We start from the raw sequence: 21419 nt of genomic DNA on the forward strand, positions 1-21419 counted from the left end.
GATGTAAATGCTCAATGCCTCTGAATATCAGATCATACCTGTGCAGGCTACAGAACTATGGGTGGGGCTTTGAAAAGCACCCACATCTGCCTCATTGAAAGTCAATGGGATATGTGCTCCTATGTCACCCTGACCTTAAATCCCATCCTAGACTCTCTTTTTAAAAAAATCTGTCCTTCACTTACCTGCCAGAGCCCAGGTCCAGACCCTCCGGGCTCTGTCTCACTTGTGCCATCTCAACCAGGTAAGGAGCATGCATTCCTTCTTGGTTCTGTGTGGCAGGTTCTAGTGATGACATCAGCTGCTGCACAGCAAAACCCAGAGTCAGTAAGGGAGGAATTAATTTTAAATGACCTTTAAAAATCAAGTGCCTGTGTGTGTAATTGTTAAGCCTGCCCAGTCTGTTCCTGTGCAGTCAGTGCGCGTTCAGCAGACCCTTGCTATTTCACTCTGCTCACCAAGAGATCCGTTGCCCATCTTGGATTTGCCAGGAATCAAAGGCACAATCCGAGAGCATCACGTAGCAGCCAGTGTCTCCTGCAAGACATTGCTCCAGTCCCTTCGGGTGGTCAGGCCACTGCATGCACCCACTCCTCTCCCTCCAGTGGTGGGCCGACAAGCTGAGGAGCTGGAAGAGGCCAGGAAACTGGCCATCTAAAATAATTGAAGTGGGTGGCCCAAGTAGTTTTATACATCCTGGCATAAAGGTGAAAACTCTGTGGCCATTTGGGGAAATGCTTGGCTTCCTTGCTCTGTCTCCTGAAATTAGCAGGTTCTGAGTGGCAACTGCTGACTGCTGTAGGAAGGTCCTGGGCTCCTCTGATTGAGTGTTGCCACCAGGCAGCCAGCTTTTGTTCTCAGACAGAAGCATAGGTGAATGCTGTAGACAGGGAGGCACTGGAATCCAAGTCAGTCCCACCCTGGTCCTAGACAATGACACACAAAGGACCCATTAGAACTAGGTAGAAGAGACAACATGGGCATGTCAACTTCTCCTTGTAACTCTGGTCTGGAGCTAGCAGCAAATAAAGGACCTCCTCCCACACATCTCTGCTCAGAGCTCTTGCTGAACTCATGGTGGTCCTGTGTACAGTGGGCTCTTGGGACCAGACCCAGAACCATTAAAGATAATTTACTGGTCCTTCTGCCACCCTTTCTACATATTATTGGCTTGCTAGGTATTGATTTGTTCTTACTGCCTACCCCCCTAGAATTTGTAAAATCCCTCTCAAGCGTGTGTGTTTGCCCTTGAGCTTGCCGACTTGCCTGCCTTTCACTTCCTAGAGATGGAGACACTTGTTAATTAATGTAATTATTATTGTTCTTCGGGGGGGTAACACACAGCTTTCGGAAGGCAGGGGTGGGTGCTGCTTGCATTACTCCTGATGCTCATGCATTGTTCCTGCCCTGATAACAGCTGCTGTCTTCCTCCCTCAGTTACTTGTTGCCATCTATTCTGCAGAAATCAAGGAGATGGAAAAGCAAGCGTGAGGGGACAGATACCAATAACCGACCTATTAAAGCTGCTGGCAAAGTCATCATACAGGATATCTCTTGCCTGCTTCCCGTGCACAAATCGCTAGGGGAGCAGTACATGTGAGTACCAGCCCACAGAGCCCTGTCTCTAGCCCCGAACTAAGGTGGCCCTCAATGCCACCACTGTGCTCTGCAGTGTCAAAATCAATCAACATCTTGTTCCACTGAGCACCATCCTTCACCTCTTGCATCATTCCCATGGTGTCCCTGTCTACCTAGGAGAGATGGCTTCTTTCCCAAACACTTCTGGAAGGGATGCATGGTGAAGGAAACGTGGGAACCAGCGCCAGCCCTAGCAGCTGAAAATTGTATATCTGGCTGTTGCAGGACTTCATCATTTGAAACAAACATTGTGAGCGTGGGCCCCTTTTCATAGGGATGCATGTTAAAGGAGAACTCCAAAGGGTTGGTTTTGGAATGGGCTTTCGCCCTTTTTTGCTTCTTTACAATGGATGATGAGGCCTGGAAGTCTATAGCTATCTGTTTATCTCTGTGTCTACCTATGCGTGCACATACACTCAAACACTCTTCCTCTCTCTTGCTCTCAAAAAGGTGTTTTCAACTTTGTGTGCGCACACGTTGTGACAAGATGGCCAATGTTCATATGGTGGGACCTGCCCTTTTCTTGGGGGGGAGGGGTGGCCCACAGGGGCATTAAGACGCCACCCCTTGCCCCTGCTCTTGGGTGCTGAGGGCCCCGCTAGTGGCCTGGGAAGGTAATAGAGGAGGGAAACGGGGGTGGGGTCTGGGTTTGCTCCTTGCTCTGAATCCCAGCCCCTCTCAGCCCCTGCAGGTTTCTTACCCTCAGTCCTTCAACGCTGTGGGGAGGGAGTCTCCCTGTCCTGCTGCAGCAGGGTCTCCCTTACCTCAGTTCTCTGGTCTTCCAAATCTCACAACAACCCTCCACACTCCAGTCCTCTCTCCTTCCTCCTCCCCCTCTTACTGCCTGGAGATTTTATTAGGTTCCTGACAGGGCCTTAATTGACAACAGGTGCTCCAATTAACCTGTAGCAACCCTCCCTAGTCTACAGGGAACCATGCCTTAATTAGCCTAGGGCTTATATATTTCCCCTCTAACACTCTACCACTGTTCTCAGGCCTTCCTGTATCACAGCATATTAATTTCAGGGCTGTGCATCGGTATTGTGAGTGCTTTCCTCTTAATCAAAAGTATGGAGGTGCTGAATCTTTATTAAAGACATCCTTTCTCCAATGTGCTAATTAGTCATTGAAGTTCTAAAGCAAACAAAAAAACAGATGGGAAAGCTCTTCTTTCAATTGCTACACTTTCATTTCCATTCTAGTGATCTTGTCATTCTCCCTCGTCAGCAGAGGACCTTTGAGGCAAGATGGTCCCTAAATGTCATGTGTTTTTAAAAAGGAAAAAAAAACACAAAATCCCTTCCCTACCTTTTCTGTCTATCATAAAGAAGCAAAAATAACCCAGCCATTGGCCAATTGTTTCACGTTTGCCGGTTGTCTTTAAAGGGGGAGGGTCTCTTTCTGGTCCATTTGCTTGTAAGGTCTTACGCAGTCTTTTCCCCAGTACTCCCTGATAGGAATGGAAGCAGATGAAAGAGAAAATCATGGGGGTGTTTAGGGGAGCTGTGTTGCCGTCAGTGAGTGTGAGATCCGCCAAGTAGCTGTGAAGTCCATGTACTGCCCCACTAATCCCTCAGTGCTGCTGGAGGCTTGTCAGTGGTGGCATGTCATCCCACCCAGGATCACACCTGGCTCCCCCTCAAAGTCTAGAGCTGGCTATAAAATGAACTGACTGGTGGTTTGAATGGTAACAATAATTTGTAAATGGGGCAGCCCAGATGGCTATCAACTTCTGGGTACAAGAACAAATCTCAGCTCCACATTGCACCAGTATGTCACCATGGTAATAACTCTTTGGTGGTGGACCATCTCCGGACGACTGTCAGAGCAGATCCTGCTGTTCACTGTTGGATTGAAACAGGACATTGTGCAGTGAACACTCTGTTAGGGCGGCTGGATGGCATGCGGTCGGGTGTCTCTTAATGTCTCTTCTGTGGATGAAGGGAAAGCAGTGGATGTATTGTTTCTTGACTTTAGCAAAGCTTTTGACACGGTCTCCCACAGTATTCTTGTCAGCAAGTTAAAGAAGTATGGGCTGGATGAATGCACTATAAGGTGGGTAGAAAGCTGGCTAGATTGTCGGGCTCAACGGGTAGTGATAAATGGCTCCATGTCTAGTTGGCAGCCGGTGTCAAGTGGAGTGCCCCAGGGGTCGGTCCTGGGGCCGGTTTTGTTCAATATCTTCATAAATGATCTGGAGGATGGTGTGGATTGCACTCTCAGCAAATTTGCAGATGATACTAAACTGGGAGGAGTGGTAGATACGCTGGAGGGGAGGGATAGGATACAGAAGGACCTAGACAAATTGGAGGGTTGGGCCAAAAGAAATCTGATGAGGTTCAATAAGGATAAGTGCAGGGTCCTGCACTTAGGATGGAAGAATCCAATGCACCGCTACAGACTAGGGACCGAATGGCTAGGCAGCAGTTCTGCGGAAAAGGACCTAGGGGTGACAGTGGACGAGAAGCTGGATATGAGTCAACAGTGTGCCCTTGTTGCCAAGAAGGCCAATGGCATTTTGGGATGTATAAGTAGGGGCATAGCCAGCAGATCGAGGGATGTGATCGTTCCCCTCTATTCGACACTGGTGAGGCCTCATCTGGAGTACTGTGTCCAGTTTTGGGCCCCACACTACAAGAAGGATGTGGATAAATTGGAGAGAGTCCAGCGAAGGGCAACAAAAATGATTAGGGGTCTAGAGCACATGACTTATGAGGAGAGGCTGAAGGAGCTGGGATTGTTTAGTCTTCAGAAGAGAAGAATGAGGGGGGATTTGATAGCTGCTTTCAACTACCTGAAAGGGGGTTCCAAAGAGGATGGCTCTAGACTGTTCTCAATGGTAGCAGATGACAGAACGAGGAGTAATGGTCTCAAGTTGCAATGGGGGAGGTTTAGATTGGATATTAGGAAAAACTTTTTCACTAAGAGGGTGGTGAAACACTGGAATGCGTTACCTAGGGAGGTGGTAGAATCTCCTTCCTTAGAGGTTTTTAAGGTCAGGCTTGACAAAGCCCTGGCTGGGATGATTTAACTGGGAATTGGTCCTGCTTCGAGCAGGGGGTTGGACTAGATGACCTTCTGGGGTCCCTTCCAACCCTGATATTCTATGATTCTATGATTCTATGACTGTGGAGGAAATGCTGATCGATCTGACCCTGCAGTGTGATTAGGGAGTTCTGTCCAGTAGTCGTGATCCATAGCCAACCCTCCCTTGGTAAGTAGTGTGTCAGTAAGAGATGAGCCCTCTTTCTTTTTCAGACTGAACATCAGTAACATTCAGGAGACCTGCCAGAAGAATGCCTCCTCAGCCCTGGCAGTTGGACGTAGGGATCTCGTCCAGGTATTGGGCTTGCCCTTTATCTAGAGCACAGCAGCTGAATGGGACACCTTAGTGAACACGTTACTCTTGCCTTATCATTCTCATGCCATTATCCTGGATTTCAAGGGCATGGCTGGGTCATTGGGGCACAGCAGTCGCTCCAGAGACCATCTGGAAGGGTTAAGACGAGTCGTCCCTGGTAACTGAGGCAGAAGCACTGACACTTTTGTAACGTCTCATTGAGAAATCCCTGGCCTGGCCAGCAAATGGTTCGTTTCATACCCTTTGCCAAACCAGCTGAGATGACTAGGTGCTCTGAGAATTTCTCATAGGCCAACCTAGACACAGGGCGTGCTACTGTGTCAGTGACTGGAATGGCCATGCATCAAAATCACTGCAGCCGCTGTAAGCATTTTGGCAAGAGGAACTCTCTCTTTCTTCTACTTGTGGGGCTCATACCAATAGGGACGATTAGGGCTGTGTTGTGCTGGTACTGAATACAAAAGGCGGACAGCCTGTGCCCCAAAGACCTTACAATCTAATAGTGTTTTGGGTATTGAGACTTTCCTTTCCTTTTCTCCATCACGCTGCTTACTTTGCATTGGATTCCACTGCGCCGGTGAAAACAGACTAGTTTCAGTTTCATTTTGTTTGTACTCTGTTACTTTCTGATTCTCCTACCTTAGCAGGATAGTCTGATGTTTGTGTTGCAAACCCTCCAGCAAAACGTTGTACCTTTAAACCACTATTTCATTTGATTTGCTTAAGTTCATTTGTTTCAATTCATTTTAAGCTTTTTTTAAAAAAATGTTTTAAAAACCTAAATGTCGGGCCTTAAAAATATTTGTGTTCCTTAAATATAAACCACAAACATTTTCTGATTCACGTGATGTAAGGATTAAAAGGATCCAATAGCACATCATAGGAAAGGCTAATTCCTAGAAGGATTTACTGGCTGATTGCTGCAGTGCTTACACCACTTTTGCATTTCATTCCCCCACCTGCACTGCAGCATTACAGAAATGTCCTGCTCCTCAGCTGAGACCTGGAGCCCCGAGCTGCAGCATGACAATTTCCCAATGTCCCCTTATGAGCCTGCTTTGTATGAATTACCCTGCTTTCCCCTGGCCCCTGTGGCCTGCTGCTTCACTCAGGGCCTGCTTTGCTTCTGTACTTCAATCCTTTCCAATCTCCCCAGGTCCCACAGTGCTGCCACGCTCCTGAAATTCCCTGGCTCTGTTTCTTTGCATTCTGTGTTCTCTCCACCTTCCTGTTCTCTCCCATGTTCTCAGCTCTCCTGTCTTGTCTCGTACCTGCCATTGCCCTTGTAACACCTCCCTCCCTGCCCTCTTCCTTTTCTGTGACGGAATCAGTGGTTCACCCTCAGCTAGAATACTGTGTGCAGTTTTGGTCACCCCATCTCACAAGGATATAGCAGAAAACCTAGCGAGGGGTTAAAGACGGTGATAAGAGTGAATGAGTCCTAGAGAGATGTCTCAGTGGAGAGAGATTGAAAAGTCTGGGACGGTTTAGTTTAGAAGGGAGACAAATCAGAGGGGATGTGAGAGAGCATACAAAATAATGAATGGGGTAGGTATACAGATGGCAAATGAGGTGCTCCTCATGCATAATAAAAGAACAAGAAGCGTTCAATAAAACTGAAAGGCAGCAAATTTAAAACTGATCAAAGGTCAAGTGTTTTAATATGTTCTAGTTCACCTGTGGAACTCATTGACACAGTGTCACAGAGGTCAAGAGCACCATCAGATTTTAAAAATCAGATTAGACGCTTATTGATGATGATAACCTCCCACTGCCTGGCATAAACCAACCTCAAAATGAGTGGGGGTTAAGAAGAAACTCCTCCTATCAACGATTTATTCCATAATTGTTCCCTAGGGAACTTCTTGCACATTGCACTGAAGTATTTGGTGCTGTCCGCTGTCACAGACAGGCTAATAGACTAGATGGACCCCAGGTCTGGTCTGGTCTGTCAATGGGGATCCCTCCCCAACAGCTAACACTGCTTTCCTGCAGCTAAGAGGTAGCTAGTTGGTTCACATGACTGACTGATTCTCCATGATTATGGAGCCCAACTCCAAAACCATCAGGGTTTGGCTGATTCTGGGGCCTCTAGCAGATCAGCTGTACCTGTTAAGAAAGAATTCTGCCATTATTGAACCTTGCATGCCTGACTGCAGCACGAGGTCAGAGCCCTCAGTGCAGGTATATTTCTGTTTCTAGTTGTCTTTGACGCTGTTTCTCTTGTATCTGTCCAGGTCTGGTCACTGGCTACGGTAGCCACAGATCTCTGTCTTGGACCAAAGTCTGATCCGGATTTGGAGACACCCTGGGCTCAACATCCATTTGGACGTCAGCTCCTGGAGTCCTTGTAGGTCTCTGAAGGCTCAAAGCAGGGGCAGCGGTAGTCTCTGGAGCAGAGCTGTTCAGAGCTGAAAGTTGTAGGGTCTTGTTTCAGACTCAGATGAGAGGAGCTGCTTGCTAATCCCAGTGACTTTGAGCTAAGAGATCCTGCCTAAAGGCTGATGCAGGGATAACCAGTGCATAACCTCTAGTTGTGGAGTTCTCTAGCACTTCTTGTGACTGCCCACACCTTTAGTATGGGGTTATAGGACATGGGGAGACTGCTCCATCTCCATTGTGAGGTGCACGTTCATGGGACAAAGGAGGGAAGCCACAAATCTGTTTATTGCAAATAGAAGGCAGCCCTGGCACTCTCGTCAAGTGACCACCTGCCCTTCGGCTGAGCTAAGATTAGCTTCTGCTCTGATGTGATGTGTATGGTACACTATGTGGTGCTCCAAGACATCTGGATTGACTAGCACGGAGGAGGCCTGATGTAAGAGGGAACTGCTGCTTTTATCCAGGATTCTTTCCCTCGCCACCTTCCAACTGAATGTCTTGATTTAGCTGCCAGTTTAACAATCAAATTCCCTGCTATTGCTCCAAGTACAAACTATCTCTTGTCATCCAGAGAGCCTTCTGGTAGCTACCTCCATTAAGGCCTGATTGACACTCAGACCTCGTGCACAACACATTACCTACCTCATGACATTGATCTGAATCTGTTTGGACAGGAAGTGTTGATAGCCGATGCTAATCTGTTCTGAAGCTTAAAATCTGCTTTGAGTTCTTTGCTGACAGCTCTGCCAAACCTGCTATATGGGCTCTGCCCTAGTTCTGCCCTGGTATGGGAAAGAGGGACAGTCCATTCTTATAACCATCCTCCAACCAGTGCCAATCTCCGTCCTTCACCAAAATGGTGAAGAGAACTCCCTTTGTTGGTGCTGCTCTTATGTTTGGCTGGGAGGAAGCATCTGTGGTTTGTATTGCAGTAAAGCCTGTGGATGCCAATCAGAAAACAGGGCCCTGCTGTGCTAGGTACTATACAGACACAGTTAAAAGATAGTCCCTGCCCCAAAAGAGCTTGCAGTCTACATTATCGCCTGACACAACAGGTGGATGAGGCAAAGGGGAGGAGGGAGAAGGGAAGTGGGAGATAACTACATCAGTCAAACGATAATAAGCAGAGATCTTAGTTCACTATCTTCCTTGCCATGAACAGTTATCTCCACTAATTCACCTAGTTTGACCTCTTGACAGTGGCCAAATCTGCTGTCTCTGTCTCAGGTACCAGTGTATTCGTAGCAGGGCTTTGGAGCTGTGCTCTGGCTCTGCTCCAGCTCTAGGCAAAAACCTGCAGCTCCAGTGCTCCGGAGCTGCTCTGAGCTCCAGGCCAAAGCCCTGATTCGTAGGACATGGCACAATCTCCACATGTCAAAATAGATAAAATTCACCCCAAATCCCCATTCATCTCCTATTAATTATCCTGCTTGTAGAGAGCAGAGTGCACACTTTGGATCTCTCATTTGGATCCCATCTCCTGCCAGTGTTGCAGGCTGCTCTATTTTAAATCCATCCCCAACCCTCCCTATCAACTAACTCTCTTTAGGAATCAAACTTTGGTCTCATCCCCGTTGCTCTGGCCTATAAGCTGGGGTTGGGATCTGGGCAGGGAGTGGCCCCAGGAGCCTGAGAAGTCTGAGTATCTTCACCAAAATGATCAGACAGCAAGTTTCATGGCTCAAATTAACCTTGCTCCTGCAGAATGCTCTTTGGAGCTGTGCAGACCCCAGGATCCTTGGGCATGCCCAGTGCAGATGGGGTCCTTAAGAAACACCCCACAGTAAGGGATTAGGTACCCCCATGCGGAGAGGCATCATCTCTTGGGAATTAGGTCTTGATTGTCTATCCAACTGGAAGCTCTTTTATCTATTTATTTGTAAAGTAATGAAAAGGAGAGTCTATTTCCCCCAGACCCCATACACCCTCTGAGCAGCAGGGCATAGTTAGTTCCATAAGGTCCCCCAATCCCTGGCCTGCTGTCAGTGTTCCCTTTGGCTGGTGAACTCTGCCTCAGCTCCTGCTCTCTCCCTTTTCCTCTTCTCTCAGGCTGGCTCACTACTGTCAGCTCCATGACGTGCAGACCCTGGCCATGCTCTGCAGTGTGTTTGAGGCCCAGTCCAGGCTGCAGGGATGCGTGAGTTCCTCTGGACCCTTCCCTCAGCGCTCCTCCAACGGGCTCTCCCACAGCCGATATGTATGCACAGCCATTTCTTTCCAGCTGCTTTTCTTGAAAATCTGAAATAGCTTTGGTTCGTGTGTGACACAACTTCCTCTTGTTTCCACCCAACAGCCCAGCTTTACGTCTTCGGGCTCCTGTTCCAGCATGTCAGATCCTGGACTCAACACTGGAGGCTGGAACATAGGTATGGAGAGGCAGGGGAGTGGACAGGTAGAGGAAATGACTTTATTCACATGAGCACCCTAGGCAATAAATGGCTATCTGTGGTGGTGATGGTGGTAAAGAATTGCAAGTGGTTGTGGATCTGAGAAGCAAAGAGCAAAATTCCATGGTTTTTTTGGTGGGTCAGGTACCATGGCTGGAAATGAGCATGACTCCAAGTGCCATCTGCCCTTGTTAATGGTTTAATGTTGATGTTTCTTCTGACTCTTCCGTCCTTCCATAGTGTGTTCTGTCAAACTGTGCACTGGTGGAACGAGTCTCCCTGCAAAATTCACCCTGATGTGCACGAGGACTCCAGGTCACTGTCAGCCCGCTGGATGGGAGATCACACTGGAGCCAAAACCAGCTCTCTCTATGGCAGTGTCTCTCCCCATGGCAGATGGGTGGTGGGACAAACCACTCAGGATGACCCTATTACTAGACAACATGTCTCTCTGATATTGGACTACAAGGAACCGAGGCAGCTTGCTTTGTCTAATAGAGCAAACCTTCCCCAAGCCCCATTCAGCTTTCGAGGACTTGATTCCAAACATCTGTCCCATCCCTTCTATTTTCCCGGGTATTTGTGACCAAAGATAAGTAGGTGGCTGTGGCTGGTGATATTTTGCCCCTCTCCTGGCTTGGCAGATGCTCCAGGTGACACTGCCTTGTTGCTGTGCTGGTCACACAAGGTGATGTGGGATCATTGCTGCCAGAGCACTTGTCCAGTTTGAAGCCAGTCATTCTGTACACCGCAGCCCATAGCCATTACCAGTTGGGACACTTCAGATATTTGCTGGAAGGGCTATGACCAGGGACTTCGCGTTTTCTCTCTACTCCAGAGTTGTGGGAGAGGCGCTTGCTTCTTGACTTTGCGATGGCCTAGCTAGAATAGTGGCAGTCGGGAAGGCTCGAGTGTCAGTGGCAGCCCTTACAAGTGACACAAATACTTTGGATCCTACAAGCATTTCCCACCAAGTTAACGCTTTTCAGAAAAGTCAGCATTAAGGGCTGACTTGTTTCCCCAGGGTCCAGTGTAATGCCATTTACATGATATTTGACTCTCAATGGCCTACCTGGCTGAGCACAACATTGGGCCCAAGCAGCAGCGAACCTTTAATCGCTCCATGCAGTTTGCAGCTATCTATGGAACAGGGAAGGGAGCAGAAGCAAGGACAATCCCACTGATGTTGGTGTGCCACTCTTCTCCCTACACGCAGGGGTCATGTGCTTCTCTGAAAGATTTCCTCCATGAGGCCCCTTTTGATACCAGCGTCCTCACATGGCCCTAGAGGAACAAGAATCCTCCCCTCCCCCAGCCCAAGGTGTGGAACCCCTGACACCAGCGTGCTCCCAGCCACTGGGAATGGAACTGTACTGATGCTAACTTTCCTACCAGCACCCAGCGGTGCAAGTGTCCTGTGAAGCGATCTGCGTGTTTTTCATATGGGGTGGAAGACCAGGTGCAGCCTTCTGAATCCAGATTTCCTGTGTCCTGGGAGCCTTCTCCCCATACAGTCATTGCATGGCCCCTTTGCTGGGGAGCTGGAGGGATGCTCTCAAGAGGCTGATTGCAAATGAAAGGGTTGGCTCTGGCTCCCTGCGATGTAGCAGTGTTTGTAATGGTGTAGGCCAGGGGTTCTCAGCCTTTTGCTTTCTGAGGCCCCCACAACATGCTCTAAAACTCCACAGCCCACCTGTGCCACAACAACTGGTTTTCTGCATGTAAAAACCAGGACTGGTATTAAGGGGTAGCAAGCAGGGCAATTACCCAGGGCCCCACATCACAGTGGGTACCATGAAGCTAAGTTACTCAGGCTTCTGCTTCAGCCCCAGGTGGCGGGGCTCAGGGCCATGCAGTGGAGCTTCAGCTTTCTGCCCTGGGCCCCAGCGAGTCTAACACTGGTCCTGCTTGGCAGACCCCCGAAACTTGCTCACAGCCCCCGGGGGGCGCCCCGGACCCCTGGTTGAGACGTACTGGTGTAGAAGACAATATTAACACTTCCTAGGGTGGGAGAGCACATAGCTGCACATGCTTCCATCTAACTTTCACATCTCCTCCCCACATCACAGGGCCCCATTCATACCCCACTCATCACTGCCTTTCTGGGGCACATTAACCATCTTTTGACTTGTGCAGCAAGCAAAGAGACAGAGCACACATTCACCGCCTGGTGCGAGTCTTCGCCTGACGACCTCCGCTACGGAAACCTGACGTACGCTGACCACCGGGAGCGCGAGAGAGATCAACACGACAAGAACAAAAGGTAGCACTCAGCAACTCCCGTTTGTGCAGCTTCTGGGCAGTTCATAGAATCATAGAATATCAGGGTTGGAAGGGACCTCAGGAGGTCATCTAGTCCAACCCCCTGCTCAAAGCAGGACCAATCCCCAACTAAATCATCCCAGCCAGGGCTTTGTCAAGCCTGACCTTAAAAACTTCAAGGGAAGGAGATTCCACCACCTCCCTAGATAACACATTCCAGTGCTTCACCACCCTCCTAGTGAAAAAGGTTTTCTTAATATCCAACCTAAATTTCCCCCACTGCAACTTGAGACCATTACTCCTTGTTCTGTCATCTGCTACCATTGAGAACAGTCCAGAGCCATCCTCTTTGGAACCCCCTTTCAGGTAGTTGAAAGCAGCTATCAAATCCCCCCTCAGTCTTTTCTTCTGCAGACTAAACATCCCCAGTTCCCTCAGCCTCTCCTCATAAGTCATGCATTCCAGTCCCCTAATCATTTTTGTTGCCCTCCGCTGGACTCTCCAATTTTTCCACATCCTTCTTGTAGTGTGGGGCCCAAAACTGGACACAGTACTCCAGATGAGGCCTCACCAATGTCGAATAGAGGGGAACGATCACGTCCCTCGATCTACTGGCAATGCCCCTACTTATACATCCCAAAATGCCATTGGCCTTCTTGGCAACAAGGGCACACTGTTGACACATATCCAACTTGTCGTCCACTGTAACCCCTAGGTCCTTTTCTGCAGAACTGCTGCCGAGCCATTCGGTCTCTAGTCTGTAGCGGTGCATTGGATTCTTCCGTCTTAAGTGCAGGACTCTGCACTTGTCCTTGTTGAACCTCATCAGATTTCTTTTGGCCCAATCCTCCGCTTTGTCTAAGTCCCTCTGTATCCTATCCCTACCCTCCAGCGTATCTACCACTCCTCCCACTTCAGTGTCATCTGCAAACTTGCTGAGGGTGCAATCCACACCATCCTCCAGATCATTAATGAAGATATTGAACAAAACCAGCCCCAGGACCGACCCCTGGGGCACTCCACTTGATACCGGCTGCCAACTAGACATGGAGCCATTGATCACTACCCGTTAAGCCTGAGAATCTAGCCAGCTTTCTATCCACCTTATAGTCCATTAATCCAGCCCATACTTCTTTAACTTGCTGACAAGAATACTGTGGGAGACCGTGTCAAAAGCTTTGCTAAAGTCAAGGAACAACACGTCCACTGCTTTCCCTTCATCCACAGAGCCAGTTATCTCGTCATAGAAGGCAATTAGATTAGTCAGGCATGACTTGCCCTTGGCGAATCCATGCTGACTGTTCCTGATCACTTTCCTCTCCTCTAAGTGCTTCAGAATTGATTCCTTGAGGACCTGCTCCATGATTTTTCCAGGGACTGAGGTGAGGCTGACTGGCCTGTAGTTCCCAGGATCCTCCTCCTTCCCTTTTTTAAAGATGGGCACTACATTAGCCTTTTTCCAGTCATCTGGGACTTCCCCCGATCGCCCTGAGTTTTCAAAGATAATGGCCAGTGGCTCTGCAATAACATCCGCCAACTGCTTTAGCACTCTCTGATGCAGCCGAGGTCCTTGTCCCCTGACCGCCCCCATGGACTTGTGCTCGTCCAGCTTTTCTAAATAGTCCCAAACCACTTCTTTCTCCACAGAGGGCTCTGTAGTTCTCAGAGTCAGCTGGAAGGCTGTCTAGCTAGCTGTTCTGTGGTGGCATTACAGCTAATCAAGGGAGAGTTGGCAAGCCCTTAGTCCAAACTTTCACTCAGTTAGTGGTCTTGAAAGCTTAATGCTCCAAACCAATTCTGCTCAAGTGATTGGCTGACTGCCTGTGAAATCTTTTCATGAATCAGCTGCAGCGAGGGCTTCAGAAGAGAACCTGATCCTCCCCCACACATCCTAGTTCCAATGACAGATGTGGTCCACTCAGGCTCACTGTGACATTGTCATTCAAAAAATTATAACACTGTCTGAGAGACTAGGAAAATAATATGTTGCTCCCATAGCTACCTGAGAAGTGACTTCATAGCCATTGCTGGCGGCTGGGTTGAGAATCGCAGCCAGAGCTGTGGGGAGTGAACAGATCAAGTGACTGACTGTATGGGTCCCTCCTCCAGGCTCCTGGACCCTGCCAACACTCAGCAGTTTGATGACTTCAAGAAATGCTACGGGGAAATCCTTTATCGCTGGGGTCTACGAGAGAAACGGGCTGAGGTTCTGAAGTTCGTCTCCTGTCCTCCCGACCCGCACAAGGGAATTGGTGAGTGTGTAATTCTGCCTCTTCCAGCTACCCTGTAGTGTCCTTGTCCTGCCTCAAAGGTTTGGGGATAAATATTCAGCAGACATGATGATCTAAGATGTATCCATTAAGTCCATCAAGAGACTGGCTGTGGCAGAAAATTGCTTGGTAAGTACTCAGCCCCCCCCCGTTGACAGTTCACAGTGGAGATGGGATCTTTAGATCTTGGCTAAGTGGCTTTGTATGTGGGACGGAGAGATGTTACTAGCTGGAAGTGTGTTTACCACTGTGTAGTGATGGCCTCTTGACAGTGCTAGAGGCTGTTCCTCATCTGGGGTAGTATGGGGAGCCAACCCAATCGCTGACTGTGGATTAAGAGGTTCTCACAATGTCTAGTGCAGAGGTGGGCAAACTATGGGCCACACCCGGCCCGGCCCTTGAGCTCCTGGCCGGGGAGGCTTGCCCCCGGCCCCTCCCCTGCTGTCCCCCCTCCTCCGCAGCCTCAGCTCGCCATGCTGCCAGCGCTCTGTGCGGCAGGGCTGCGAGCTCCTGCCAGGCAGCAAGGTGGTGTGGCTACCAGACATGCTGCTCTGAGCTCCATGGTAAGGGGGAGGGGGCGGGGTAATTGGATAAGGGGCAGGAGGTCCCGGGGGGCAGTCAGGGGACAGGGGGTGGTTGGATGGGGTGGAGGTTTGGGGCGGGGGGGGCAATCAGAGGGTGAGGAACAGGAGGGGTTGGATAGGTGTGGGAGTCCCAGGGGGCCTGTCAGGGGCAGGGGTGCGGATAGGGGACAGGGAGCGGGGGGGGGTTGGGTAGGGTGGGGGGTCAGGGGACAAGGAGGGGGCGGTCAGGGGACAAGGAGCAGGGGGGGTTGGATGGGTGGGGGATTCTGAGGGGGGGCGGGAAGTGGGAAGTGGGAGGGGGTGGATGGGGGCAGGGGCCAGGCTGTTTGGGGAGGCACAGCCTTCCCTACCCAGCCCTCCATACAGTTTTGGAACCCTGATGTGGTCCTCGGGCCAAAAAATTTGCCCACCCCTGGTCTAGTGGGTAGAATCACAAAAGCCTGTTTTCTGGCTTTAGGAAACCCAGCCTGAAAATGGGTGGGCAAGACACTCCCCCAAACCCTGTGGCTGTCCATTGAGTTCTCCAGCAGGCCTAGCAAGAGGAAGGCACACTGCACTTCTGGGTGGGCGTAATGTCAGACAGGAAAGCAGCATTAGCAGCCGCTGTGAGGAAGCTCGCTTTGCCCCGTCACCTTGTCATTGGGCTGGAAGAGCAGAGCAGCCTGGATCATGGCTGCTCTTCTCCAGGAAAATGGCAGCCTCACACCAGAGGTCGTCTTTGCTCCCCCTGACGTGCTGGGCTTGGCTTGTGCCTGTTTGTTTCTCATGGAGGAGATGGATGCTAGAGACAAAATTCTTCAGAAATGTAGAGAGAGAAGAGGGCAGCACCTCAGTCCAGCCCAGGTTAGTCATGGCTAAAAGCAGTTCCCTTCTCCTGACGCTGTTTGGACGGCTTGTTTTAATGGGTCTCGTGCTGTGATGTCTCCGCCTAACTGGGTCGTCTCAGCAGAGCAGCAAAAGAATGTAACAGGCTTGTGAGAAGAACTCTGCTCTTACTCAGGGAGGCAGGCTCCCCAGGTCAGGTCTGAGGCAGATCAGCAGGGCTGGCAGAAGACGAGGGAGACTACCCCGGGATCAGTAGAGAGCTGCAGTCTCCAGGGCTATAGGGGCCAGCAGTAACTGCTTTTCTCTCTGTTTCTTTTCCCCCTCCCCCACTGCCAGAGTTCGGGGTGTACTGCGCTCACTGCCGCAGCGAGGTGCGGGGCACCCAGTGCGCCATCTGCAAGGGCTTCACTTTCCAGTGTGCCATCTGCCACGTGGCAGTGCGAGGCTCCTCCAATTTCTGTCTGACTTGTGGGCATGGAGGACACACCAGTCACATGATGGAGTGGTTTCGCACCCAGGAAGTGTGCCCCACCGGCTGCGGGTGCCACTGCCTGCTTGAGAGCACGTTCTGAGCAGAGAGCGTCCCAGAACGGGATCTCATACTTATTCCTAAACCACGGTCAGTCAGTTTCTCTCCACAGTATCTACAGAGGATGCCTATGGGGGCTGAAGCAGGGTTTCCTTGCTGTGCATTGTACTGGTATTACCAAATGCTTCCCGTCTTCCAACATCTTCCCAGGTGGCTCTAGCTGGAAGTGGCCAAACTCCCTGTGCCGTTGCTCGTAATGCCATTCTGGGAAAATCAGGCTCGGCTAGAAAGGGTACATGGTGGGCGGTTCGTCTCCCTGGGGCTGTGTGAAACACCCCCTCTGGAGGGTCTTTCCAAGGGCCTCCTGGGGGGAAGAAGTTGGACAAGATCAAGTCCCCTGACAAAGACAATCCTCTTAACTAAGTTAAGGTGAAACTCGTTTCCAGACAGGAGTGAAGTTCCAATCTTAACTCAGTCTTCAAAGAGCAAATAGACAATGGGACTCTGAGCGAAGACATTTCAATACCAAGGAGTCAGGGGAGATTTTTTTAATGTTTTTTCTGAACTGTGATTTCTTGGCCTAATAAAATTCTGTTAATCACATGAAACAAAAGGATCAATCTACCTTTTAAATGATAATTTCCTAGTTTCCTATTCAGTTGGTTAATAACTGTAGATGGTATAATCCTCCCCGCCCCAGCTCAGTGCAGTCAGTACAGGGTTTATAATGGCTCCGGTTGCGCCAGGCCCACACTTGGAAGGGGCCCACAAAGGGTTAATCCAGCCTGGGCCACAGCCCAGCAATGTGAAGAGTCAGCAACTTCCCAGCGCCAGCTGAAACACTCAGCAGCCTGGGGAGTGCAGTGCGCAGGTGCAAAAGGAACTGGGTGTTGCAGGGTGTGCTGGGAGTTGTAGTTTGCACGCCTCTGTGTTTCACTGGGGCCCTGGGCTGCCAGCTGCACTACTAGTCCCAGAATGCCCCGCGCCATGCTACCAGCCACCCCAGTTTAAATTGTCAGAGCAGACCAAAAAGAAACCCCAACCAAGGAAATGGCCTGGTGCTAATCCTGCTGCGCTCCCTTCCCCCTTGGAGCTCCTGGCTCCCACCACCCCTGAGTCTCCCCTACTCTCCTGGGGCGGTGGCAGGGCCGCCCAGAGGATTCAGGGGGTCTGGGGTCTTTGGTGGAGGGGGTCCTTCCGCTCAGGGTCTTCGGGGTACTTCGCTGAAAACATGGAGTGGAAGGACCCCCTGCTGCCGAAGTGCCACTGAAAACTCTCGTGGGGGCCCTTGTGGGGCCCAGGGCAAATCGCCCCACTTGCCCCCCCTCTGGGCAGCTCTGGGCGGTGGGGAGCTGGGGGCAGCCCCCCAGCAAATGTGATGCCTGGGGGCTCCTGGCCACTGTCTCAACCCTGCACTTCAGGTGGGGGTGGTGGTCTGTGGTCCCTGGGAGCAGGGCGGGGTGGTGACAGTGGGACTTGTCAGTGCTGGCTTCCGTGCCCCCTGCCAGTGGGAATGCCCAGGAACTGCCCCCTTGCACTCCGGGGAGGGGAGGGGGCACAGCCCAGTTTTGCAGGAAAGGGGCAGTTGTGGGGCAAGTCAGGGTGCGATGGGGGAGCTGGCAGTGACTCCGTGTGGGGGGTGTAGGAGAAGAAGGGTGTTTAAGGTGGGGGTTGGTGTGACAGGGGCAGAGGGAGGGAGGGGAGGGAGAGTCTGGGTTGAAGATGGGGGTTGGCTCAGTGTGTGTGTGTTGGGGGGCGGGTAGTAGAAGAGAGGGAGGTGACAGCCCTGGGGTGAAAGTGTGTGGGAGGGTAGGCAGTAGCAGGGAGATTGAGGAGAGCCTTTGTAAGGGGATTAGTTGTGTGGGATGGGGACAATAGGAGGGGGTGGGGGAAGAGCCCAGGTGTGAAGATTGTTTGCGGGGGGGGGGGGGAGAGGTGGTGGGGAGATGCAGGTGTGACACCACTGCCTGCTACATCCAGGCTTAATATGGCTCATAAGTGTGCTAATTAAGCACTTGTGTTCAGGACCCCAAGCAGACCGAGTGTTTAAAGAAAAAAGACAAAACTAACAAACAAGCCCCCTCCCACACAAACCAAATTCAGTGGTGTTCTGGGTACTTTGATGTTAGCCTTGTTTGTTCTCTGTGGGCTGAGTGAAGGTCTCAGTGTTGCCGGCACCCAGTGCTGAGAAGCAAAACAACAGCAGGGGTTGGTTTGCTACCCGGTGTGCTTCACCCAATAATCACAATGGGGTGGAGAAGCAGAAAAGTTTATTTGCAGCTGCAAAAAGGTACAGGGAGAATAAGATCTCAAATCCTGCACACAGAGCAGGAAGTTACACAGGCTTTTATACATCCTTTTTTCCCAGCATACTTATCTAATAGCAAGCTGCCCTAAGTATCCATATAGCCAGCCAATCCAGTTCCCAGCTAGTTCCCTTGTTTTTTGTATCATTTGTTAAACTATACATAAAGCTGCTTTATTCAGCATTTTTCTTCCATATCTGCCCTGTTTGGCCTTGTTTAGTTTCAGGCAGTCTGACTCTGCAACATATTGTTGCAGATCCTCAGCATAACTGCTGCGAGTGCCTCCAGGTGGGGGGGGCCAAGGACACTTGGGCCTCGTACACATAACTGCTGCGAGTGCCTCGGGGGGGGGGGCAAGGATACTTGGGCCTAGTGCGAGGGGGCTTCATCGACACTCGTGGTCTTCCATCCCCTCGAGTTACCTAGTGGCCATGCCCCAGTGTCCCCAACATCAGTGTGGCTTCAGATATCTTATTTTGTTTCTGAATAAATGTTTTCATTCCCATCCTGGCAATACATTTACGGTGGCATCAATGGTGCTGTCATGCTGGGACCACACTTGGAAGGGGCACATCACGACCACATGGGGGCCCACGAACGAACGTCTGGTGCTCAGCCTTCGGTCAGGTTTCAGAGGAGCCGCCGCGTTAGTCCGTATCCGCAAAAAGAACAGGAGGACTTGTGGCACCTTAGAGACGAACCACTTTATTGGAGCGGGAGCTTCCGTGAGCTCCCTCCATGGGCTGCAGGCACGAAAGCCTGCGCTCCAATAAACTGGTTTGTCTCTAAGGTGCCACAAGCCGTCCTGTGTCAGTCTGACGGGCCGAGACCCAGCCTGGACGGGGCACAGGGTTCCTTCTGCCCCCCAGGGCGGGCAGGCACCTTTCTCCCTCTGAAACGCCCTGTGCCTGAAGTCAGGCCCTGGACATCTCGGAATTGGGGAAACTGAGCCTCTCTCTCCAGCACGGATTAAATTTTTTTTTAAATGGGAGCGAGGCAGTGCATCCCCCGGCTCGGCTCGGCGTCTCTGCCCGGCCAGGGGCTGCGGCCGGGGACCAGCTTCAGAGGCGCCGGCAGGCAGCGAAGCGACGCTTCCTTGGGCCCGCGGCCCCCCCCGCACCCGGCAGGGGGCAGAGGCGACACCCGCAGCTCAGCCCTGCGGACCCCGCCGCAGCAGGGGGCGTCTGTCCGGCCACGTGCGCCTTCCGCGCGCGGCCCGGCTCGCGACGGGCGCTCTCCAGCGCAGGCCACAGCGCATGCGCCGTGCGGCGCCGTCCCGTCCCGGCTCGGCCATGACCCGGAAGTAGCTCTGGGTGCGCCGGACGTGCTCGAGCCCGGGGGCCGGCGCGCAGGGGTTAGGGGGCTGCGGGCTGCCTTGGGGGAGCGGCGGGGCCGGGGCCACTAACGAGACAACATGGGGGGCCCGGCCGCCCGTCCCCCCTTTTCTCGCCCCCCGTCCCGCCGTGGGCCCGGCCACCTTCCCTTTCATCTCCACTCCCCCTCCCCGCTTTCACCCCCAATCACCAGACTGACTGGAGACATCCCTTTCTCTTTTTTTTCAGCACAGCCTGAGCGGCTCCCCCAGCCGCAGAACTCCAGGAGCTGCTGGGGCTCTAGGAAAACAGGGGAGAGCCTGGGCTTGATGGGCGCCACTCCCAGCCCCCACCCCCAGCCAAACAGCAAGCGCTGGGGTAGCGAGAACTGTTATCTCAAAGCAGGGCGGTATGAGCCCGGTACGGCCCTTGCCTGCATTTGGGGGCTGCTGAGATCTGCTGTCCTGTCTGTGTGTAACCAAACATTAGCCACTGCAGAGTTGATGGGTCCCCGCTCCTGGTAACTCAGCCTTGTTACACATCCCGGCTTGTGCTGTACTGTGCCGGGGGGAGGCTGTTCTGCTTCACTGTGAGCCCCCCCCCCCCCGAAAAGTCTCCCTGACTTCAGTGGCATTTAAGTAGGTTGTTCATTACAGTGCTTCTTGAATCTGGGCCACACTTTGTCGGGATGCTACCAGAATTACCTGCTCTGAAAACCACATATCTGTACTATATGACTACTAATATCGCTGGGGCTTAATTTTTCTCCGCAGTTTTTAAAGATGCAGGACAGTAGAGAGTCAGGTGTCTGGGATTTCTTCCTGTCTCTGTTACTGACTTTCCATGTGATATTAGGCAAGTAATTTTGCCTCTTCGTGCCTCAGTTTCCCTATGTAAAAATGGGGATGTGACTCCACCTTTGTCAATTGTTTTGAGCTCTCCAGCTGAAAAGTCGAGTCCCTTTCTTTAACCCAAAGAGGCTGATCCCTAGTCCTACAACATAAAAAGAAAGTTTAGGAGAGTTGGGTGTTCCAGGCTAGACTCCCAAGCACAGTACAAAGCCTAGTACCACAAGGTGTCAGCAGAGAATCCTGTTCAGAGGCAGCCCAGGCTGGTGCTCTTGGAAAAGAGGCTTCCGGTAAACAGCTAGTGAGTCTGAAAACTACTGAGCTTGTCACATTTCTACACAGCATTTGTCTCATGCCTGGAGGATCTACCTGGTTGGTGACTGCCTTTTCCCTTGTTGGATTTGCTCTGAGCAATTTAGTTGAATGCGATCATAGCTAGGAGTGGACATGGGTGATCACTTTTCTCCAGGAGCTGAATGTAGATGTGTCCCAGTGGTCAGAAGAGGTTTTTTTTCATTCTTGAAAAACTCTGTGGCTGTGACCCTTCTTTCTGTGTGTGGATATTGCCATGATAACTCTAAAAATGCAAATCCCGCAGTCTGCATTGGCTGCAGATGGGGATACCTGCGCTAGCAATCTGCAGGGTTTTACTGTTGATAGGTTAGGACAGCTGCCAGTCTCTTAGGAAGTCTGGTCGTATCTCCAGTCAGCACT

At 51.3% G+C, this 21419-nt stretch overlaps 1 protein-coding gene across 3 annotated transcripts in view; it reads left to right on the top strand.

Annotated features, from left to right (window-relative positions):
* WDR59 (WD repeat domain 59) overlaps positions 1-16796 on the top strand; it is an 83903-nt gene extending 67107 nt beyond the window's left edge. Inside the window, exons 20-27 of one of the 3 annotated variants that reach the window (XM_074968313.1) lie at positions 1463-1596; positions 4897-4978; positions 7237-7349; positions 9431-9578; positions 9675-9747; positions 11905-12031; positions 14140-14282; positions 16046-16796. In XM_074968313.1, the coding sequence (XP_074824414.1) occupies positions 1463-1596; positions 4897-4978; positions 7237-7349; positions 9431-9578; positions 9675-9747; positions 11905-12031; positions 14140-14282; positions 16046-16281 (1056 nt within the window). In that variant the 3' untranslated portion in view covers positions 16282-16796. Of the gene's footprint in view, positions 1-1437; positions 1597-4896; positions 4979-7236; positions 7350-9430; positions 9579-9674; positions 9748-11904; positions 12032-14139; positions 14283-16045 lie in introns of those variants that run through there. The other 2 variants (XM_074968314.1, XR_012641539.1) reach the window with 2 other exon arrangements.
* The last annotated feature ends 4623 nt before the right edge of the window (positions 16797-21419 follow it).

This window comes from Natator depressus, chromosome 12 (genome assembly GCF_965152275.1).
Source record: "Natator depressus isolate rNatDep1 chromosome 12, rNatDep2.hap1, whole genome shotgun sequence".
Classification (NCBI taxonomy): domain Eukaryota; kingdom Metazoa; phylum Chordata; order Testudines; family Cheloniidae; genus Natator; species Natator depressus.